We start from the raw sequence: 24237 nt of genomic DNA, 5'->3' as shown, positions 1-24237 counted from the left end.
AGCAACTTCGACTAATTTTAAGAATGCACATTAATATTTAATGCTATTGTGGGACAAACATTCAGAAGTGCATCTTTTCATTTTTGTAATTAATGAACAAAAAATACAAAGTTTTTTTGAATTTCAGTACAGGTAACACCTGACATGTGCCTTCTACCCTTTTTTTTAATAGCTCTCTGTCCATTAAAGGGAAACATTCGGCATCATTCATTCAGTAGCTGTCAGAAGTGTGCAAACATCGCAGTTCAAATGCTCTCCTCTCACAAATATAACTCACGTTTTGATTCCTATCATTATAGCCCTTAAAAACCATAATTTTATTGGCATGAGACCCCATATACAATGTTGCACATCTGGGAAATAACAGTTAAGACTTAAAACAGCTTAACTGATGATGGCTTTCATGGAACCAATTAATAATATTGCTAGAATATTATTATTTTAATGATTTTTATATCAAATCATTGTACAAAAGTATTCAATAATTTGAAAGCCTGTAGTGTGCACAGCATTTCAGGAAAATTCAGACTAGGACTAAGACTTCTAAATACTAAAAAATTAATGGGTCATGGAACAGGTGGGGTTTGAACTCACGGTGAGTGAGTCACAAGTGTGGGAGTCGCCTATGTTTATGTAAATGGAATGACTAACTATTTTTTGTTTTGCATAAAAAATAGACCTGTTTTTTCTTATTTCACCTATTAGACTCTTCCTTCCCATATTAATCTTTATCTATGGCCATGTTCAGTACAGAATATTTTGATTACAATTTCTGATTAACAGTGATATGGGTCTCCATGTGCGGCTGGCTTTTATTAGCTGGATATGTAAACTCTCTAGGAGTCTGTTCTTCATAGTGCAGCTGTCAGATTAATGTATAATGGGCTATTTATCTATTAAAATTAATTAAAACTTTTTCCTTACGAGGTCTCAATCATCATCATAGCAGAGAAAGGTATGTGTTAATTATATACTTTGCTATACAGTAGTAGCCAGTAAGTTAATTGCCACAGACAGCTAAATTATTCACTGTCTCACTTAGGCTCGGTGCTTTTTATAGCCAGGTTATGCACAGCTTTATCCAACAACAGCTCTGGTGAATCACCGTCCTAGTGGCCTAGTTACTGACCACGAAGCTCTGTGCTTTTTGAGATGAGACAGAGCTTTGTTATTTTTGAATATCATAAAGCTTTGTTATTTTGGAATACCTTTTATTCAGCTTTGTGTTTAGTTGTGATCAAAGACTATAAAATAAGGAGTCTTTCACATTTGGCTGCTGGTCGCTGTTAGCACTGAGAGCGTGACTGTTTTGAATTAAGTGCAGAAAATTGTGCTACTCCATTAAAACAGCTGTTTATAGTTGAGAGCCTTTATTATGTATTTAGTGCATTATTCTCAATTTCTAGTAACTGGTTTTGTGAAATTATATATATTTGCCTGTTGCAGTTAGGCCAAAAATCTTGTGTATCCTTAAATGAAATTTCGTTGATTGCACCTACACACTTCAAGTTAATGAAATGTATACTGTATAAAGCTAAATCTGTGCAGTCATTCATGATTAACTGTGAATTAGACACACGTCAGCACTTGAGTATCTTTATTGAGGAAACTTTTCACCATGCAGTGGCTTCATCAATTGTATGCAAAGAAGCATGGTGAAGATCAGGAGTTTGAGGTGATCAAACTCCTTCTGATCTTCACCATGTTTCTTTGTATAGGACTGATGCAGCCACTGCGTAGCAAAAAGTTTTCTCAATAAATATACCCAAGTGTTGCACATGTGTCTAATTTATCAACTTGTTGACTCTATGAACCATTTATCTCCATGATTGTCTGTGACCAGTAGGCTATTGATTAGAATTATTCACATAAGCACATAATCAGGAGACTTAGTGACCAAGTTGTGTGATTCGTAATTCTTGGAGGTTTATGCTGCAGTACCTCTAAGGTGTATATAAAATTCACAATGAATTTTTTTAATTCCAGTGATATTTATGGCATGCTGCCAGTATAGCTTGCTTGTGAAGCAGTTGAGAGTGTGTTGGAGATAAATTCAGAGCTATGTTTGGATGGTGTGAGTTGATTAGGAGGGTAAGGGTATAAGAGAGAAGCTCAAGTTTTGCAGTTGTTGGTGGAACAGAGGGAGGGAGAAGCTAATTTAAATTATTAGAATGTTCTAGAGGATTATCAAGCTTTGTTAAATGTGCGAAGAGATTATTGTTACTTTGCGAGAAGCTTCTCGTTTATTTGCAAGAAGTTTGTTGTTAATTTGTGAGAAATTTATTGTTAATTTACGAGATTGGTGCTGTAATTTACGAGATGTTAATGTTTGTGATTATTATTAATTACAATACAATACAATACAATTTTTATTTCTTTATGTGGTACAAGTAATGTAGTTGACATGTAAAAAAACATTGGTAGGCACAAAAGAAAGCCACTAATATGCATTTCAAGCAAACTAATCGTAATTGTTATTTTGCAAGATTTTTGATGATCTGTGAGAAGATTGTGTTTTATTTTTAAAACATTGTACAGGTACACCACCGATTTTCAGGCACCCCAGTTCCAAAGTTTTGCCAGATCATCCATTTTGCTCAACACACCTAACCTACTAATTATACACTTCCTGTATGTCTCTAAAGCCCCTTGGACTGCTGGAACCTTAAATTAAAGAAATATTAAATATAAATAATTCAATAATTAAATTAAATAATTATTTAGATAAAGGTAGGGAAGTTTTTATTGCATTTATGGATTTAGAAAAGGCATATGATAGAGTGGATAGAGGAGCAATGTGGCAGATGTTGCAAGTATATGGAATAGGTGGTAAGTTATTAAATGCTGTAAAGAGTTTTTATGAGGATAGTGAGGCTCAGGTTAGGGTGTGTAGAAGAGAGGGAGAATACTTCCCGGTAAAAGTAGGTCTTAGACAGGGATGTGTAATGTTACCATGGTTGTTTAATATATTTATAGATGGGGTTGTAAAAGAAGTAAATGCTAGGGTGTTCGGGAGAGGGGTAGGATTAAATTATGGGGAATCAAATTCAAAATGGGAATTGACACAGTTACTTTTTGCTGATGATACTGTGCTTATGGGAGATTCTAAAGAAAAATTGCAAAGGTTAGTGGATGAGTTTGAGAATGTGTGTAAAGGTAGAAAGTTGAAAGTGAACATAGAAAAGAGTAAGGTGATGAGGGTATCAAATGATTTAGATAAAGAAAAATTGGATATCAAATTGGGGAGGAGGAGTATGGAAGAAGTGAATGTTTTCAGATACTTGGGAGTTGACGTGTCGGCGGATGGATTTATGAAGGATGAGGTTAATCATAGAATTGATGAGGGAAAAAAGGTGAGTGGTGCGTTGAGGTATATGTGGAGTCAAAAAACGTTATCTATGGAGGCAAAGAAGGGAATGTATGAAAGTATAGTAGTACCAACACTCTTATATGGATGTGAAGCTTGGGTGGTAAATGCAGCAGCGAGGAGCCGGTTGGAGGCAGTGGAGATGTCCTGTCTAAGGGCAATGTGTGGTGTAAATATTATGCAGAAAATTCGGAGTGTGGAAATTAGGAGAAGGTGTGGAGTTAATAAAAGCATTAGTCAGAGGGCAGAAGAGGGGTTGTTGAGGTGGTTTGGTCATTTAGAGAGAATGGATCAAAGTAGAATGACATGGAAAGCATATAAATCTATAGGGGAAGGAAAGAGGGGTAGGGGTCGTCCTCGAAAGGGTTGGAAAGAGGGGGTAAAGGAGGTTTTGTGGGCGAGGGGCTTGGACTTTCAGCAAGCGTGCATGAGCGTGTTAGATAGGAGTGAATGGAGATGAATGATACTTGGGACCTGACGATCTGTTGGAGTGTGAGCAGGGTAATATTTAGTGAAGGGATTCAGGGAAACTGGTTATTTTCATATAGTCGGACTTGAGTCCTGGAAATGGGAAGTACAATGCCTGCACTTTAAAGGAGTGGTTTGGGATATTGGCAGTTTGGAGGGATATGTTGTGTATCTTTATACGTATATGCTTCTAAACTGTTGTATTCTGGGCACCTCTGCAAAAGCAGTGATAATGTGTGAGTGTGGTGAAAGTGTTGAATGATGATGAAAGTATTTTCTTTTTGGGGATTTTCTTTCTTTTTTGGGTCACCCTGCCTCGGTGGGAGACGACCGACTTGTTGAAAAAAAAAAGAAAATTATTTAAACAAGATTTTTTAACAAAATTTATTTATCAATCTGGAAGTTGAAAGCTGTCATGATCATTATCTGTTAACTAGTTGAGCAGTTCATCTTGGAGTTCTGATGCTTCAGGCATGATATCTGGGGTACTTGAAGGTGAAGCCACAGGACTCACATTTTAAACATTTCATCCAAGTGTAGTTATTTCATGTGTTTTGATCTTTCCCTGTAATTTTTCATGCACCAGATGCAAATTCATTAGTTCTTGTTCTGTAAGGGTGGTACATTGCTGTAGCCTTATGATTAATTCACTCACCAACTTGTCATAGAAGCCCCAGGCCCCAGGCCCCAGGCCCCAGAAAAGGTCCTTTACCCCCTCCCTCCAACCTCTTCAAGGATGACCCCTACCCCGCCTTCCTTCCCCTACAGATTTATACGCTCTCTATGTCATTCTGTGCATACTGCTTGTGAAGGCTAGAACACCAAACGGGGAGTAGAATGAAATTAGCTCTGAGGCACCCACATCACTGTATGTCCTCAGATCATGGTACAACACCTAGCTCGGCTGGGTGTGTGATTCTTTTAGGATTGTATGGTCCCATGGGTTAGAGCGTTGTGGAATTTTCGCTCACCATGAGGCATTCTAAAACAACACAGGTTTGATCCCCTGGCTAGTCGCAGGGGCTCTGTGCCTTGCTTCCCCAATTCACATGGAATATACATATATTTGCGGTGATGCACAAGCCGACCAATATGGTCTACATGGTCTTAACTGTTCCAAAACCAAGGGCTGCCATGCAAGACACAATGAAGTCAATGGCACCATAAAGACAACCCTTGCTACAGCTGGATGCCCAGCTGAGAGAGAGCCCCAATCACTAGCAGCTAACACTACCCACAACCCAGGAAACCGCCCCGACGGGATCACCATCTGTCCTTGGAAGAATGGCAAGCTCTTAGCATGGGACTATACCTGTGTGTCGACACTGGCTGACACCTACATCCATCAGAATGTCGGGTGACAGGGAGGAGCTGCTGATCACAGGAAGGAGTACAGGGACATAAGCCAATAGTATCAGTTTGTCCCAGTGGGATCAGAGACCTTGGGATCATGGGGAAAAAATGCCACATGTTTCCTTAAAGAACTGGGCTCCAGACTCATCAGTACCACCAGGGACCCAAGGGCAGCCACTTTCATGTATGTACCAGTGTCTCAGCATGGCCATACAGAGGGGAAATGCTTGCTGCATACTTGGCTTGTGTCCGGCTTCAGAGGAGCTGGAGGAGATTCATAATCTTTGATATATTGTACCAATGTATTCATGTTTGTGTTTTCTGTCGATGTATCCTGTCTATTAATAAAATTTCATATACAATATAAGAAGTATAGGGGTAGTAAGAGAAGAAAATATTCAAACAGCTCTGGGGAGAACCTTGAGTTTTCCCTGAGGTATGTGTAATGTCTTCTCTGAGGATGAGGGTCCCCAGTCTAGTTATAGAGGTGTTACCTTCATATATATATATATATATATATATATATATATATATATATATATATATATATATATATATATATATATATATATATAATATATATATATATATATATATATATATATATATATATATATATATATATATATATATATATATATATATATATATATATATATATATATATATATATATATATATATATATATATATATATATATATATATATATATATATATATATATATATATATATATATATATATATATATATATATATATATATATATATATATATATATATATATATATATATATATATATATATATATATATATATATATATATATATATATATATATATATATATATATATATATATATATATATATATATATATATATATATATATATATATATATATATATATATATATATATTATATATATATATATATATATATATATATATATATATATATATATATATATACAGTATATATATTATTTTTTTTTTTTTTTTTTTTTTCAACAAGTCGGCCGTCTCCCACCGAGGCAGGGTGACCCAAAAAAGAAAGAAAATCCCCAAAAAGAAAATACTTTCATCATCATTCAACACTTTCACCACACTCGCACATTATCACTGTTTTTGCAGAGGTGCTCAGAATACAACAGTCTAGAAGCATACACATATAAAGATACACAAACATATCCCTCCAAACTGCCAATATCCCAAAACCCCTCCTTTAAAGTGCAGGCATTGTACTTCCCATTTCCAGGACTCAAGTCCGACTATATGAAAATAACCGGTTTCCCTGAATCCCTTCACTAAATATTACCCTGCTCACACTCCAACAGATCGTCAGGTCCCAAGTACCATTCGTCTCCATTCACTCCTATCTAACACGCTCACGCACGCTTGCTGGAAGTCCAAGCCCCTTACCCACAAAACCTCCTTTACCCCCTCTCTCCAACCCTTTCGAGGACGACCCCTACCCCGCCTTCCTTCCCCTATAGATTTATATGCTTTCCATGTCATTCTACTTTGATCCATTCTCTCTAAATGACCAAACCACCTCAACAACCCCTCTTCTGCCCTCTGACTAATACTTTTATTAACTCCACACCTTCTCCTAATTTCCACACTCCGAATTTTCTGCATAATATTTACACCACACATTGCCCTTAAACAGGACATCTCCACTGCCTCCAACCGTCTCCTCGCTGCTGCATTTACCACCCAAGCTTCACACCCATATAAGAGTGTTGGTACTACTATACTTTCATACATTCCCTTCTTTGCCTCCATAGATAACATTTTTTGACTCCACATATACCTCAACGCACCACTCACCTTTTTTCCCTCATCAATTCTATGATTAACCTCATCCTTCATAAATCCATCCGCCGACACGTCAACTCCCAAGTATCTGAAAACATTCACTTCTTCCATACTCCTCCTCCCCAATTTGATATCCAATTTTTCTTTATCTAAATCATTTGACACCCTCATCACCTTACTCTTTTCTATGTTCACTTTCAACTTTCTACCTTTACACACACTCCCAAACTCATCCACTAACCTTTGCAATTTTTCTTTAGAATCTCCCATAAGCACAGTATCATCAGCAAAAAGTAACTGTGTCAATTCCCATTTTGAATTTGATTCCCCATAATTTAATCCCACCCCTCTCCCAAACACCCTAGCATTTACTTCCTTAACAACCCCATCTATAAATATATTAAACAACCATGGTGACATTACACATCCCTGTCTAAGACCTACTTTTACCGGGAAATAGTCTCCCTCTCTTCTACACACCCTAACCTGAGCCTCACTATCTTCATAAAAACTCTTTACAGCATTTAATAACTTACCACCTATTCCATATACTTGCAACATCTGCCACATTGCTCCTCTATCCACTCTATCATATGCCTTTTCTAAATCCATAAATGCAATAAAAACTTCCCTACCTTTATCTAAATACTGTTCACATATATGCTTCAATGTAAACACTTGATCTACACATCCCCTACCCACTCTGAAACCTCCTTGCTCATCCGCAATCCTACATTCTGTCTTACCTCTAATTCTTTCAATTATAACCCTACCGTACACTTTTCCTGGTATACTCAGTAAGCTTATTCCTCTATAATTTTTACAATCTCTTTTGTCCCCTTTCCCTTTATATAAAGGGACTATACATGCTCTCCGCCAATCCCTAGGTACCTTCCCCTCTTTCATACATTTATTGAACAAAAGTACCAACCACTCCAACACTATATCCCCCCCTGCTTTTAACATTTCTGTCATGATCCCATCAGTACCAGCTGCTTTACCCCCTTTCATTTTACGTAATGCCTCACGTACCTCCCCCACACTTACATTCTGCTCTTCTTCACTCCTAAAAGATGGTATACCTCCCTGACCAGTGCATGAAATTACTGCCTCTGTTTCTTCCTTAACATTTAAAAGTTCCTCAAAATATTCTCGCCATCTACCTAATACCTCCATCTCCCCATCTACTAACTCCCCTACTCTGTTTTTAACTGACAAATCCATATTTTCCCTTGGCTTTCTTAACTTGTTTAACTCACTCCAAAATTTTTTCTTATTTTCATTAAAATTTCTTGACAGTGCCTCTCCCACTCTATCATCTGCTCTCCTTTTGCACTCTCTCACCACTCTCTTTACCTTTCTTTTACTCTCCATATATTCTGCTCTTCTTATAACACTTCTGCTTTGTAAAAACCTCTCATAAGCTACCTTTTTCTCTTTTATCACACCCTTTACTTCATCATTCCACCAATCACTCCTCTTTCCTCCTGCACCCACCCTCCTATAACCACAAACTTCTGCCCCACATTCTAATACTGCATTTTTAAAACTATTCCAACCCTCTTCAACCCCCCCATTACTCATCTTTGCACTATCCCACCTTTCTGCCAATAGTCGCTTATATCTCACCCGAACTTCCTCCTCCCTTAGTTTATACACTTTCACCTCCCTCTTACTTGTTGTTGCCACCTTCCTCTTTTCCCATCTACCTCTTACTCTAACTGTAGCTACAACTAAATAATGATCCGATATATCAGTTGCCCCTCTATAAACATGTACATCCTGGAGCCTACCCATCAACCTTTTATCCACCAATACATAATCTAATAAACTACTTTCATTACGTGCTACATCATACCTTGTATATTTATTTATCCTCTTTTTCATAAAATATGTATTACTTATTACCAAATTTCTTTCTACACATAGCTCAATTAAAGGCTCCCCATTTACATTTACCCCTGGCACCCCAAATTTACCTACTACTCCCTCCATAACATTTTTACCCACTTTAGCATTGAAATCCCCAACCACCATTACTCTCACACTTGATTCAAAACTCCCCACGCATTCACTCAACATTTCCCAAAATCTCTCTCTCTCCTCTACACTTCTCTCTTCTCCAGGTGCATACACGCTTATTATAACCCACTTTTCACATCCAATCTTTATTTTACTCCACATAATCCTTGAATTAATACATTTATAGTCCCTCTTTTCCTGCCATAGCTTATCCTTCAACATTATTGCTACTCCTTCTTTAGCTCTAACTCTATTTGAAACCCCTGACCTAATCCCATTTATTCCTCTCCACTGAAACTCTCCCACCCCCTTCAGCTTTGTTTCACTTAAAGCCAGGACATCCAGCTTCTTCTCATTCATAACATCCACAATCATCTCTTTCTTATCATCTGCACAACATCCACGCACATTCAGACTTCCCACTTTGACAATTTTCTTCTTCTTATTCTTTTTAGTAATCTTTACAGGAAAAGGGGTTACTAGCCCATTGTTCCCGGCATTTTAGTTGACTTTTACAACACGCATGGCTTACGGAGGAAAGATTCTTATTCCACTTCCCCATGGATATAAAAGGAAAATTAATAAGACCAAGAACTATTAAGATAAAATCAAAGAAAACTCAGATGAGTGTGTATGAATAAATGTGTATATGTATGTGTAGTGTGACCTAAGTGTAAGTAGAAGTAGCAAGACATGCCTGTAATCTTGCATATTTATGAGACAGACAAAAGACATCAGCAATCCTACCATCATGTAAAACAATCACAGGCTTTCGTTTTACACTCACTTGGCAGGACGGTAGTACATAATATATATATAATTATATATATATATATATATATATATATATATATATATATATATATATATATATATATATATATATATATATATATATATATATATAATATATATATATATAATATATATATATATATATATATATATATATATATATATATATATATATATATATATATATATATATATATATATATATATATATATATATAATTATATATATATTATGTATATATATATTATATATATATATATTATGTATATATATATATATATATATATATATATATTATATATATATATATATATATGTATATATATATTATATATATATTATATATATATATATGTATGTATATATATATATATATATATATATATATATATATATATATATATATATATATATATATATATATATATATATATATATATATATATTATATATATATATATATATATATATATATATATATATATATATATATATACATGTATATATATATATCAACAAGTCGGCCGTCTCCCACCAAGGCAGGGTGACCCAAAAAAGAAAGAAAATCCCCAAAAAGAAAATTCTTTCATCATCATTCAACACTTTCACCACACTCACACATTATCACTGTTTTTGCAGAGGTGCTCAGAATACAACAAGTGTGACCATGGCATAATAGCGCACAAAATGCGTGCTAAAGGAATAACAGGAAAAGTCGGTCGATGGATCTATAATTTCCTCACTAACAGAACACAGAGAGTAGTCGTCAACAGAGTAAAGTCCGAGGCAGCTACGGTGAAAAGCTCTGTTCCACAAGGCACAGTACTCGCTCCCATCTTGTTCCTCATCCTCATATCCGACATAGACAAGGATGTCAGCCACAGCACCGTGTCTTCCTTTGCAGATGACACCCGAATCTGCATGACAGTGTCTTCCATTTGTGACACTGCAAAGCTCCAGGCGGACATCAACCAAATCTTTCAGTGGGCTGCAGAAAACAATATGAAGTTCATTGATGAGAAATTTCAATTACTCAGATATGGTAAACATGAGGAAATTAAATCTTCATCAGAGTACAAAACAAATTCTGGCCACAAAATAGAGCGAAACACCAACGTCAAAGACCTGGGAGTGATCATGTCGGAGGATCTCACCTTCAAGGACCATAACATTGTATCAATCGCATCTGCTAGAAAAATGACAGGATGGATAATGAGAACCTTCAAAACTAGGGAGGCCAAGCCCATGATGACACTCTTCAGGTCACTTGTTCTATCTAGGCTGGAATATTGCTGCACACTAACAGCACCTTTCAAGGCAGGTGAAATTGCCGACCTAGAAAATGTACAGAGAACTTTCACGGCGCGCATAACGGAGATAAAACGCCTCAATTATTGGGAGCGCTTGAGGTTCCTAAACCTGTATTCCCTGGAACGCAGGAGGGAGAGATACATGATTATATACACCTGGAAAATCCTAGAGGGACTAGTACCGAACTTGCACACGAAAATCACTCACTACGAAAGCAAAAGACTTGGCAGATGATGCACCATCCCCCCAATGAAAAGCAGGGGTGTCACTAGCACGTTAAGAGACCATACAATAAGTGTCAGGGGCCCAAGACTGTTCAACTGCCTCCCAGCACACATAAGGGGGATTACCAACAGACCCCTGGCAGTCTTCAAGCTGGCACTGGACAAGCACCTAAAGTCAGTTCCGGATCAGCCGGGCTGTGGCTCGTACGTTGGTTTGCGTGCAGCCAGCAGCAACAGCCTGGTTGATCAGGCTCTGATCCACCAGGAGGCCTGGTCACAGACCGGGCCCGGGGGCGTTGACCCCCGGAACTCTCTCCAGGTAAACTCCAGGTAAATATACATATAAAGATACACAACATATCCCTCCAAACTGCCAATATCCCAAACCCCTCCTTTAAAGTGCAGGCATTGTACTTCCCATTTCCAGGACTCAAGTCCGACTATATGAAAATAACCGGTTTCCCTGAATCCCTTCACTAAATATTACCCTGCTCACACTCCAACAGATCGTCAGGTCCCAAGTACCATTTGTCTCCATTCACTATCTAACACGCTCATGCACGCTTGCTGGAAGTCCAAGCCCCTCGCCCACAAAACCTCTTTTACCCCCTCTCTCCAACCCTTTCGAGAACGACCCCTACCCCGCCTTCCTTCCCCTATAGATTTATATGCTTTCCATGTCATTCTACTTTGATCCATTCTCTCTAAATGACCGAACCACCACTACAACCCCTCTTCTGCCCTCTGACTAATACTTTTATTAACTCAACACCTTCTCCTAATTTCCACACTCCGAATTTTCTGCATAATATTTACACCACACATTGCCCTTAAACAGGACATCTCCACTGCCTCCAACCGTCTCCTCGCTGCTGAATTTACCACCCAAGCTTCACACACATATAAGAGTGTTGGTACTACTATACAGTGGACCCCCGGTTAACGAACTTTTTTCATTCCAGTAGTATGTTCAGGTCCCAGTACTGACCGAATTTTTTCCCATAAGGAATATTGTGAAGTAGATTAGTCCATTTCAGACCCCCAAACATACACGTACAAACGCACTTACATAAATACACTTACATAATTGGTCGCATTTGGAGGTGATCGTTAAGCGGGGGTCCACTGTACTTTCATACATTCCCTTCTTTGCCTCCATAGATAACGTTTTTTGATTCCACATATACCTCAACGCACCACTCACCTTTTTTCCCTCATCAGTTCTATGATTAACCTCATCCTTCATAAATCCATCCGCCAACACGTCAACTCCCAAGTATCTGAAAACATTCACTTCTTCCATACTCCTCCTCCCCAATTTGATATCCAATTTTTCTTTATCTAAATCATTTGATACCCTCATCACCTTACTCTTTTCTATGTTCACTTTCAACTTTCTACCTTTACACACATTCCCAAACTCATCCACTAACCTTTGCAATTTTTCTTTAGAATCTCCCATAAGCACAGTATCATCAGCAAAAAGTAACTGTGTCAATTCCCATTTTGAATTTGATTCCCCAAAATTTAATCCCACCCCTCTCCCGAACACCCTAGCATTTACTTCTTTTACAACCCCATCTATAAATATATTAAACAACCATGGTGACATTACACATCCCTGTCTAAGACCTACTTTTACCGGGGGGTATTCTCCCTCTCTTCTACACACCCTAACCTGAGCCTCACTATCCTCATAAAAACTCTTTACAGCATTTAATAACTTACCACCTATTCCATATACTTGCAACATCTGCCACATTGCTCCTTTATCCACTCTATCATGTGCCTTTTCTAAATCCATAGATGCAATAAAAACTTCCCTACCTTTATCTAAATACTGTTCACATATATGCTTCAATGTAAACACTTGATCTACACATCCCCTACCCACTCTGAAACCTCCTTGCTCATCTGCAATCCTACATTCTGTCTTACCTCTAATTCTTTCAATTATAACCCTACCGTACACTTTTACTGGTATACTCATATATATATATATATATATATATATATATATATATATATATATATATATATATATATATATATATATATACATATATATATATACATATACATATATATATATATATATATATATATATATATATATATATATATATATATATATATATATATATATATATATATATATACAGTGGACCCCCGGTTAACGATATTTTTTCACTCCAGAAGTATGTTCAGGTGCCAGTACTGACTGGATTTGTTCCCATAAGAAATATTGTGAAGTAGATTAGTCCATTTCAGATCCCCAAACATACACTTACAAACGCACTTACATAAATACGCTTACATAATTGGTCGCATTCGGAGGTGATTGTTATGCGGGGGTCCACTGTATATATATATATATATATATATATATATATATATATATATATATATATATATGTATGTGTATGTGTGTGTGCGTGTGTGTGTGTGTGTGTGTGTGTGTGTGTGTGTGTGTGTGTGTGTGTGTGTGTGTGTGTATCATAAGACTTAAAGAATCTTTGAGGGCAATTGGGAATGTTTGGTCTGAAGTCTTATGATACACTTAATAACAATAAAAATTTGCGCCTTACTAAAGCAGACTAACTATATATATATATATATATATATATATATATATATATATATATATATATATATATATATATATATATATATATATATATATATATATATATATATATATATATATATATATATATATATATATATATATATATATATATATATATATATATATATGTCGTTCCTAATAGGTAAAACTGGTCAGTTAGCAAGAACTCATTTAGATTAAGTCCTTTCTAAAAAAATTTCTTATACATTTAAAGATATATTTTTTCATTAATGTTAATGTAAAAATTTATAATTTTGCACCAAAAGAATCTTACAAAACTTACCTAACCTTATTATAACAAGCGCAATTTATTTTAGCCTAATCCAGTTAAATATATTTTAGATACGTTTACAATAATTTAATAATAAACAAACACAATGAAATATATTTTTTTTGTTAGGTTCAGAATAATTTCTGTGAAATTACTGCATGCTCAAATTTTTGCTTGCCTTATATGGCAAGATGAGCATTGCTATTTAAGCCAATGTCCCAAGTTTTACATATTCGGCACGACGTATATATATGTATATACATGTATATGTATATTTATTTATTTTAGGAAAGTGAAAAAGCATATAGATATTGGCAGTTTTGTAAGTGCTGTATATTTAAGCTTGCAAATGCAACAGCCATTTCCATAGGTCATTGCTCTCATGGTGTGTTTGGGTGTTGGTGGTCCGTGGGCAGGAGGCAAGTTACTGGTGCCAGGCTCCACCTTGTACACTCTTGTTCTTCCTCTTTTTATAACAATTTATTAATATTTTCCTTTAAGTTTGATTTTATTTTTCATAAAATTTATTTGTATTCTCTATGGTGTATTTTTGGTTTTGAGAATTATTCAGAAATATCTTTAAATTTTTGTACTGTGCATAACTGTATATAGTTCTCAAGAAGTATAGTTGTAGATAAACTTCATATTTGTTGTTCTGTTAGGAATTTGTTAATAATGTGAAAGTTGACACTCAAACCAAAAATAATTTCTACACTACAGCAGATTACTCATCGAGGTTCCCTGGCTTGGCTCAGTGTTTGCCAGTTCTCGGGTTTTCTACATTATTGGTGCTGGAATAAAAAGGTTTCAGAGAAGTTAATGGGTTTGTTCATTTTTTTTTCATTTGACCATGTGTGGTTTTCTTCCTAATATTGTAGTTAGATTATTTGTTTTTATGAGCCATGAGTACTTTGAGTAATGCCTAATTTAAGGACCTGGTTCTCAGAGGCATTTTATTATAGTTTTCTAACTTAGTCTTTTGTTACAACCTAAGGAATGCTGTCAGTTTTAGATTTGAAAAGTGATCAGATACTACTGTTTACATGCCTAATGCTTGGTCTTTATTCCCATGTTAATATAATTGTTGAAAATGCATTGATTCATGTTTGTCATGCTGCTTTCTAGAGGTAATTTGATTATTCTTTGGCTAGTAAACAGAGATACAGGTCGGCCATCACTAATCTGGCATCACTGGGACCTGTAGTATGCTGGATTAGTGAGTTTGCCAAATTACAGAGTGGTTAGGTTAGAATACACTTATATTTTTGCCTTTCTTTGATTAGTTTATCCTGCAGCATGTGAACGTACACTCATAAAACTGCTGTGCTCTAGATCTTCTAGCAGTTCACCTGTCAACTGAATTAACCTATCAATAGAGACTCTGCTACATCTTCCTCATTTTCATCACTGCTTTCTCCTCCACTGGCTTGCTGCTGTGGATTTACATCCATCTGCACAATTTCTGAGACATTATAATGATGAAATTTGAAATTATGCCGGATTACTGATGGAACTGGAAAACTGATTGCTGGATTAGTGATTGCCGACCTGTATTTGATTTATTTTATCTTAAGTTTTCTTACATAACCTCATTAAGCTCTTATCCCTATCCTTTTCTGAGGGGTGTTCGTTTAATTTGTCCTTGTAATTTTTCTTGTATTCAGGCTTGTGGGAAATGGCTGATGTGTTAAAAAAAAAAGTTTACCCTGCCTTGGCAGGAGATGGCCAGTTAGGAGGTAATACAGAGTGTATGTATTCAGAGCTCAGTTCTTTAGTTGCTATGCATTTATACCATTGTAAGTGTGTAAAGTGTTTATTCACTACTGAATTAACATACATAGACAGATAGGAACTTAGTGGTAGGGATATGAATAAGAAGTTTATTTTGACATGATACATGGCTGTACAGAGGAATATAATAGTTGGGTGTACATGCCAAAAGCCTCTTTGTATACAGAGCATTTCAGGCAAACTTAAAACTTAACTTAAGATTAGAAGGCAATAATAATTCATATGATCATTAGATAAGTTACAGTAAGTATAAGAGAATTGAATATTCTTTTAGGTAATGCTACATGGCTTTGATAAGTTTAGTAGAGAATAATTACACTATTGAATTAGTTTATAAAGATTACAGTATTACAATAGAACAATTTACAATGTGATGTATTACAGTTTAGTACTATTTTAAACAATGAAATTTAGTAATTTGTTTATTTTTAATTCAGATTGATATAATTACTAAAACCGTCCTATAATAAATATCCAAATTTTAAGGAATAAGTAAGGAAGAGTAAAAATGTCAAGTGTATATCTGTGACACATTATTAATGTTTATTTTGTTAATGTTTCCCAGCTTTGTATGTCGAAATCCCTTTGACAGGATTCTTTGATGCTAGTGCAGGGCTCTTAATCCAAGGAATTACAGCTTCACTCCACTAAAATAAAACCTGATATGTCCCATTACCCAGGCACTATAGGGCCCCTACAGGCTTAACACTTCTCCATGAATAACTAAAGTGTAATGAACACTTGTTTCTGGAGACAGAAACTCAGGAGACTAATTGATCTGTATATTTTGACCCCCTCCTGGGATCCTCTTCAGCAGATATACAAGTGAAAGGAGAGCATGAATTTATAGGGAAGGTTGCACCTCTCACCATACAGGGGAGTAGAGAGCATCAGGTGAGCACAGGTCAAAGAGTGTGTGTGTGTGTGTACTCACCTATTTGTGGTTGCAGGGGTCGAGTCCTAGCTCCTGGCCCCGCCTCTTCACCGGTTGCTACTAGGCCCTCTCTCTCCCCGCTCCATGAGCTTTATCAAACCTCGTCTTAAAACTGTGTATGGTTCCTGCCTCCACTACGTCATTTTCTAGGCTATTCCACTGCCTTACAACTCTATGACTGAAGAAATACTTCCTACTATCTCTCTGACTCATTTGTGGCTTCAACTTCCAATTGTGGCCTCTTGTTTCTGTGTCCCCTCCCTGGAACATCCTGTCCTTGTCCACCTTGTCTATTCCACGCAGTATTTTATATGTCGTTATCATGTCTCCCCTGACCCTCCTGTCCTCCAGTGTCGTCAGGCCGATTTCCCTTAATCTTTCTTCATAGGACATTCCCCTTAGCTCTGGAACTAACCTTGTTGCAAACCTTTGTACTTTCTCTAGTTTCTTGACGTGCTTTATCAAGTGCGGGTTCCAAACAGGTGCTGCATACTCCAGTATGGGCCTGACATACACGGTGTACAGTGTCTTGAATGATTCCTTACTAAGGTATCGGAATGCTGTTCTCAGGTTTGCCAGGCGCCCATATGCTGCAGCAGTTATCTGATTGATGTGTGCTTCCGGAGACATGCTCGGTGTTATACTCACCCCAAGATCTTTCTCCTTGAGTGAGGTTTGCAGTCTTTGGCCACCTAGCCTATACTCTGTCTGTGGTCTTCTGTGCCCTTCCCCTATCTTCATGACTTTGCATTTGGCAGGATTAAATTCGAGAAGCCATTTGCTGGACCAGGTGTCCAGTCTGTCCAGGTCTCTTTGAAGTCCTGCCTGGTCCTCATCAGATTTAATTCTCCTCATTAACTTCACATCATCTGCAAACAGGGACACTTCTGAGTCTAACCCTTCCGTCATGTCGTTCACATATACCAAAAATAGCACTGGTCCTAGGACCGACCCCTGTGGGACCCCGCTCGTCACAGGTGCCCACTGTGATGCATCATTACGTACCATGACTCGTTGTTGCCTCCCTGTCAGGTATTCTCTGATCCATTGCAGTGCCCTTCCTGTTATATGCGCCTGATGCTCTAGCTTCTGCACTAATCTCTTGTGAGGAACTGTGTCAAAGGCCTTCTTGCAGTCCAAGAAGATGCAATCAACCCACCCCTCTCTCTCTTGTCTTACTTCTGTTATTTTATCATAAAACTCCAGAAGGTTTGTGACACAGGATTTGCCTTCCGTGAATCCGTGCTGGTTGGCATTTATACTCCTGTTCCGTTCCAGGTGCTCCACCACTCTCCTCCTGATAATCTTCTCCATAATTTTGCATACTATACACGTCAATGACACAGGTCTATAGTTTAGTGCCTCTTTTCTGTCTCCTTTTTTGAAAATGGGAACTACATTTGCCGTCTTCCATACCTCAGGTAGTTGCCCAGTTTCCAGGGATGTGTTGAAGATTGTGGTAAGTGGTACGCACAACATATCTGCTCCCTCTCTAAGGACCCACGGAGAGATGTTGTCCGGTCCCATTGCCTTTGAGGTATCGATGTCCCTTAGCAGTTTCTTCACCTCCTCCTCATCTGTATGTATGTCGTCCAACACTTGTTGGTGTATTCCTTGTTGGTGTCCCCATCTGGTCTGTCCCCCCAGAGTCCTTCCTGTCTCTACTGTAAATACTTCCTTAAATCTCGTGTTGAGCTCCTCACATACCTCTTGATCGTTTCTTGTGAGTTCTCCACCTTCTTTCCTCAGCCTTATCACCTGGTCCTTGACTGTTGTCTTCCTCCTAATGTGGCTATACAGCAGTTTCGGGTCAGATTTGACTTTCGATGCTATGTCATTTTCATACTGTCGCTGGGCCTCCCTCCTTATCTGCGCATACTCGTTTCTGGCTCTTCTACTAATCTCCTTGTTTTCCTGGGTCCTATGCCTCCTGTACCTTTTCCATTCTCTGTTGCACTTAGTTTTTGCCTCCCTACACCTTCGGGTAAACCAAGGACTCGTTTTGGTCTTCCTATTATTTCTGTTTCCCTTGGGAACAAAACTTTCCTCTGCCTCCTTGCACTTTGTTGCCACATATTCCATCATCTCGTTTACTGATTTTCCTACCATTTCTCTGTCCCACTGAACCTCCTGCAGGAAGTTTCTCATACCTGTGTAGTCCCCCCTTTTATAGTTTGGCCTGTCCCCTTCAGTTCCTGTTACCTTCTCCACTTGTAACTCTACTATATAGTCAAAACTCAGAACCACATGATCGCTAGCTCCAAGGGGCCTCTCGTAAGTGATGTCCTCAATGTCTGAACTGCTCAGGGTGAACACAAGATCCAGTCTTGCTGGCTCATCCTCCCCTCTCTCTCTGGTTGTGTCCCTGACATGTTGATGCATGAGGTTTTCAAGTACCACATCCATCATCTTGGCTCTCCATGTTTCGGGACCCCCATGTGGCTCCAGGTTTTCCCAGTCGATCTCCCTGTGGTTGAAATCGCCCATTAGTGTGTGTGTGTGTGTGTGTGTGTGTGTGTGAGAGAGAGATAACAGGACCTGTCATCTCCATGAATCTAGTAACAATGAGAATACTATACTTTTATATAATTTTATTGCAAGTTTCTTTTGAGTTTTATGTCAGCTGTGGATTTATGTTACTGGAAGTTAAACCTTGTTCTCAAAATTTTCTATGAGTTTATAGCAAAATATATGTTGTAGAACAACCCATAAAAAAATGGCAAAAAATTTAGTGTTACGGTCTAAAATTTCTGGGGGGTTCACTTGTTCATGTGTCTGCATTTAGTTTGTTATGTATCACAAAACTGTTCACATGATGAAGCATTTTGCTGTTCCATTAAAACTAACACTTAAGACTGAGAATAAAGAAGAGTTACTTATATTTACTACTGGTTTCCCAAGGCTTTTAATGTAGTGGTACAGTAGGTTAGGTTAGGTAAGGTTTGTCAGAAAACAGGACAAGTCATATTATGACCCGCATCTGGAGGTTTTGGTCGTCTGACCGAAGACTTCCACTAGCTTATTGGTCCACCCTTATAAAAATTATAGTTATTACCATAACCATTTTTTACAATAGTATAGTAGATCATAGTTTTCTTGCCAGGTAAATACTGCCAAGAGTAATGTGATAACTTCCAAAGGTGAAAGCATGAGATGGTTGAGTTTGCTCTGCTCTGTAAAATAACTGACACTTTATGATTGTGAGGTTGAAATCTATCTTTCAACACACCAGCTGTATCCCACCAAGGTGGGGGTGGCCCAAAAGGAAAAACGAAAGTTTCTCCTTTTACATTTAGTAATATATACAGGAGAAGGGGCTACTAGCCCCTTGCTCCCAGCATTTTAGTCGCCTCTTACAACACGCATGGCTTACGGAGGAAGAATTCTGTTCCACTTCCCCATGGATATAAGAGGAAGTAAGCAACAACAAGAACTAGTAAGAAAATGGAAGAAAACCCAGAGGGGTGTGTATATATATGCTTGTACATACATGTGTAGTGTGACCTAAGTGTAAGTAGAAGTAGCAAGATGTATCTGAAATCTTGCATGTTTATGGGACAGAAAAAAAGGACACCAGCAATCCTACCATGATGTAAAACAATTACAGGCTTTTGTTTTACACTCACTTGGCAGGACAGTAGTACCTCCCTGGGTGGTTGCTGATTACCAGCCTACTACATAGAGAGGTTAAAATAAATGGTAAAATATTTGGAATTGTCAAGGATTTTAATTAATGACGACTTAATCCTCCACTTGACCTTGGCTCCAACTCCAACATTATATACGTGCAGTGAAACCACTGAATGGGTGTGGTTTGAATCCATGGCAAGTGAATCATAAAACTTCAGGCCAGTGGTTGACTCTTATTGTAGCCAGTTGGCCCAGTGGCATACGCACTGGCCTGGAGTTTTACGACTCACTTGCCATGGGTTCAAACCTCACCCATTCCATAGTTTGTTTGCAATCATATTTATTTATTTATTTATTTATTTAGGAATTTTAGCATACATACAGAGGTACAAAAAAAATACAGGTAAGAGCAGCATGCCAAAGCCACTTATATGCATAGCATTACAGGCTGGCTTAAAATTAACTTAAGATTAACTAAGCAATGATGAAATCAGTGATAAGACATTATTGTAAACAGATAACTATAAAGCACAAATGAGTATTACAAAGACAGGTCATATGGTTGCATGCATTGCTGTTCATTCAGTAGAATAGAGTATTCTGTTAGGTAGTGTATTTAAAAAAATAACAAAGTTAGATTGGGTCCTAGGTTTAACATTTATGTGATATAATTGTGAGTAACATTTTGGATATACAATTTATAAGGTTCAGTTATTCAGTATTTATTTGGTTTTGAGTGAGTAAGTGAACTTTGAGAAGAGACTTGAATTTATAAACAGGTAGTGTTTCTTTTATATTTACAGGTAATGAATTCCAGATTTTAGGGCCTTTTATGTGCATTGAGTTTTTGCATAGCGTGAGATGGACACGAGGAACATCAAAGAGTGATCTGTGCCTTGTGTTATGGTCATGTGTTCTGTTGAGGTTGGCAAGGAGATGTTTGAGGGGAGGGTTAATATCAGAGTTAAGTGTTCTATGTATGTAATAGGTGCAATAAAAAGTATGGATGTTTTGTATGGTGAGTAGGTTGAGTGTTTTGAATATTGGTGGAGTGTGTTGCCTGTAGTGAGAATTTGTTATTCTAACTGCAGCCTTTTGTTGGGTAATTAGTGGTCTGAGATGGTTAATTGTTGTTGAGCCCCATGCACAAATTCCATAGGTGAGATAGGGGTAAATAAGAGAGTGATAAAGGGCCAGGAGGGCTGACTGTGGAACATAGTACCGTATCTTCGATAGTATGCCTACAGTCTTGGAAATTTTCTTAGAAATTTGTTGTATATGTGTATGAAATTTGAGTCTATTATCGAGGTGGATTCCTAAGAATTTTCCCTCTGTTAGCTTTGTGATAGGTGATCCGTTTATCGTTATGTTAAGAGGTACATCTGTAGCTCTGTTACCAAACTGAATGAAGTAGGTTTTGTCAATGTTTAGTGTAAGTTTGTTAGTCCTCATCCAGGTAGATATTTTCTGTAATTCGGTGTTTACAGTATTGGCTAGCGTGACTGGGCTCGGGTGAGAGAAGACGTATGTAGTGTCATCTGCAAAAAGTGTGGGTTTGAGTAATTGCGAAGCATTTGGTAGGTCATTTATGTATAGGAGAAAGAGAAGAGGGCCAAGGACACTTCCCTGTGGGACACTAACTGTAATTGGTTGTGCGGAAGAGCTTGCCCCATTTGCGTACACATATTGGCTTCTGTTGCTGGGGTAAGACTTGAGGTAGTTGAGGGAGTGCCCTCTAATACCATAGTGTGACAATTTTACGTGGAGCAAGTCATGGTCAACTGTATCAAAAGCTTTACGTAAGTCAATGAAGATCCCCAGTGGGACTTCTTTTTTCTCTATTGTAGTGTATATATGTTCTAGCATGTGTATAATAGCATCATTAGTATTTTTATTAGGCCTGAATCCAAATTGGCAGGGGTTGAGAATGTTTTGGGAGATGAGGTAGGAGTAGATTCGTTTATGAATTAATTTTTCGAAGATTTTTGAGAGAGGGTGTAAATTGGATATTGGCCTATAGTTATTCAACTCTGTTTGGTCTCCTCCTTTATGGATCGGGGTGACCCTTGCTATTTTGAGAACTGTAGGGAAGGTGGAGGATTCAATGGATTTGTTAAAGAGTGTTGCAATGATTGGTGATAGTACTTGTGATGCTTTTTTGTATATAAAGGGTGGTAAGGTATTTAAATCTCCTGCCTTGTTTTTCAGTGCGTTGATAATAAGGGAGACTTCGTATGGGTTAGTCGGAGCTAGGAACAGTGTGTTCGGGTAGTTGCCAGTGAGGTAGTCATTTGGTGGGGTATCTAAGCTTGGGATTTTATTGGCAAGGTTTTGACCTATAGTGGAGAAGAAATCATTGAGTCTGTTTGCTGTTTCTGTTGGTGGGAGTTGGGGTTCATCTGATTTTGCTAATTTTATTTCGCTATGTCGTGATATCTTTTTTGTTCCCAGAATTTCTGATAGGGTCTTCCAGGTCTTTTTTATATCACCTCGTAAGTTGGATAATCTGTTCTCATGATACAATTTTTTTGCCCTTCTTATCAGGCTGGTTAGGATTGACGAGTAACGCTTTGTTTGGTCTCTGGTTATGTGACCCATTCTGTACTGTTTTTCATATCGGTGTTTTGTATTTATGGATTTGAGAATGCTGGGTGTTAGCCAGGGACTGTTCAGTCTCTTAGCTGTCATCTGTTTAGTTTTTTTAGGGCAGCGCTTGTTATAAAGGTATTGGGTCTTTTTTAGAAAATTATTAAAACATTCATCAATATCTGTATAGATTTCTAGCTCAGTGTGCCAGTCAATGTTTGTTACTGCTGTTGTGAAGTTATTAATGGCTGCCTCATTGTGAGTCATTATATACATCGTGAGTCATTATATACATACAGTACATTAAATTCATCAGTATCCAAGTGTGATACTTTTGATAAACACATCTTCTCTACTTTCTTAACAACTGTATCAAAATATACCTGCTACATTAATTACCAAGTTATGTAATAGGCAAAAACTGAGCTTCGTTAGAATTGAATTTGAGCCAGTTGCCAGTGCCTTTATTTCTATTTTTAATAGTTGACATCATTACTGGTACTCACCACCACTTGCGCTAACTAAAATTCTATTGCATTTTTGCACAAAGCCACACTGCATCATGCTGATCTATATATGATGAGTGTTACATGTACAGACAACTCTTTTCTAAGTATTAAAAAAAATTTACTGTAAGTTACAGAATTTGCAGATAAATGTAGTCAGATACATTTATACCTGATCCATTTTTTCAGTAAGTTTAATATTTCACTAAATGCTGCCCCTGTGACATTCTCAGATTTTGGAATCAACACCTAATATTTGGAGGGATTACATAAACAGGTGTGGTAACTGTAAACAGTAGTACCGTAGCTACTGTCTAATAACAGGATTTATGGTTGTTCCTATCAAGTTGTGTTTTTACATGTCTAAAACTCCAGTATTTTACTATATTACTGTAATGTAATAAATAGTTTTTTATAATTAATGGTACGGTTATAATGCGAGTTACTGATTTAATCTGCTTCTTTTCTAATAAGAATAGAGGCATAGGAATGTTCAAATTATTTATGATTTTTTTTTAGAGAACAACAT

The 24237-nt window shown here is 37.2% G+C and overlaps 1 protein-coding gene across 4 annotated transcripts in view; it reads left to right on the top strand.

The window, feature by feature from the left end:
- The window catches only part of LOC128703567 (T-complex protein 11-like protein 1), a 131487-nt gene that overhangs the window by 90783 nt on the left and 16467 nt on the right, over positions 1-24237 (top strand). The window contains exon 2 of one of the 4 annotated variants that reach the window (XM_053798245.2): positions 928-955. The exons of the other annotated variants lie outside the window; for them this stretch is intronic. Coding sequence (XP_053654220.1) covers positions 928-955 — 28 coding nt within the window. The remainder of the gene's footprint in view (positions 1-927; positions 956-24237) is intronic. 4 annotated transcript variants of the gene reach the window in all.

The sequence above is a fragment of the Cherax quadricarinatus genome, chromosome 76, assembly GCF_038502225.1.
Source record: "Cherax quadricarinatus isolate ZL_2023a chromosome 76, ASM3850222v1, whole genome shotgun sequence".
Taxonomy (NCBI): domain Eukaryota; kingdom Metazoa; phylum Arthropoda; class Malacostraca; order Decapoda; family Parastacidae; genus Cherax; species Cherax quadricarinatus.
This window is presented reverse-complemented; position numbering and strand designations above follow the sequence as displayed.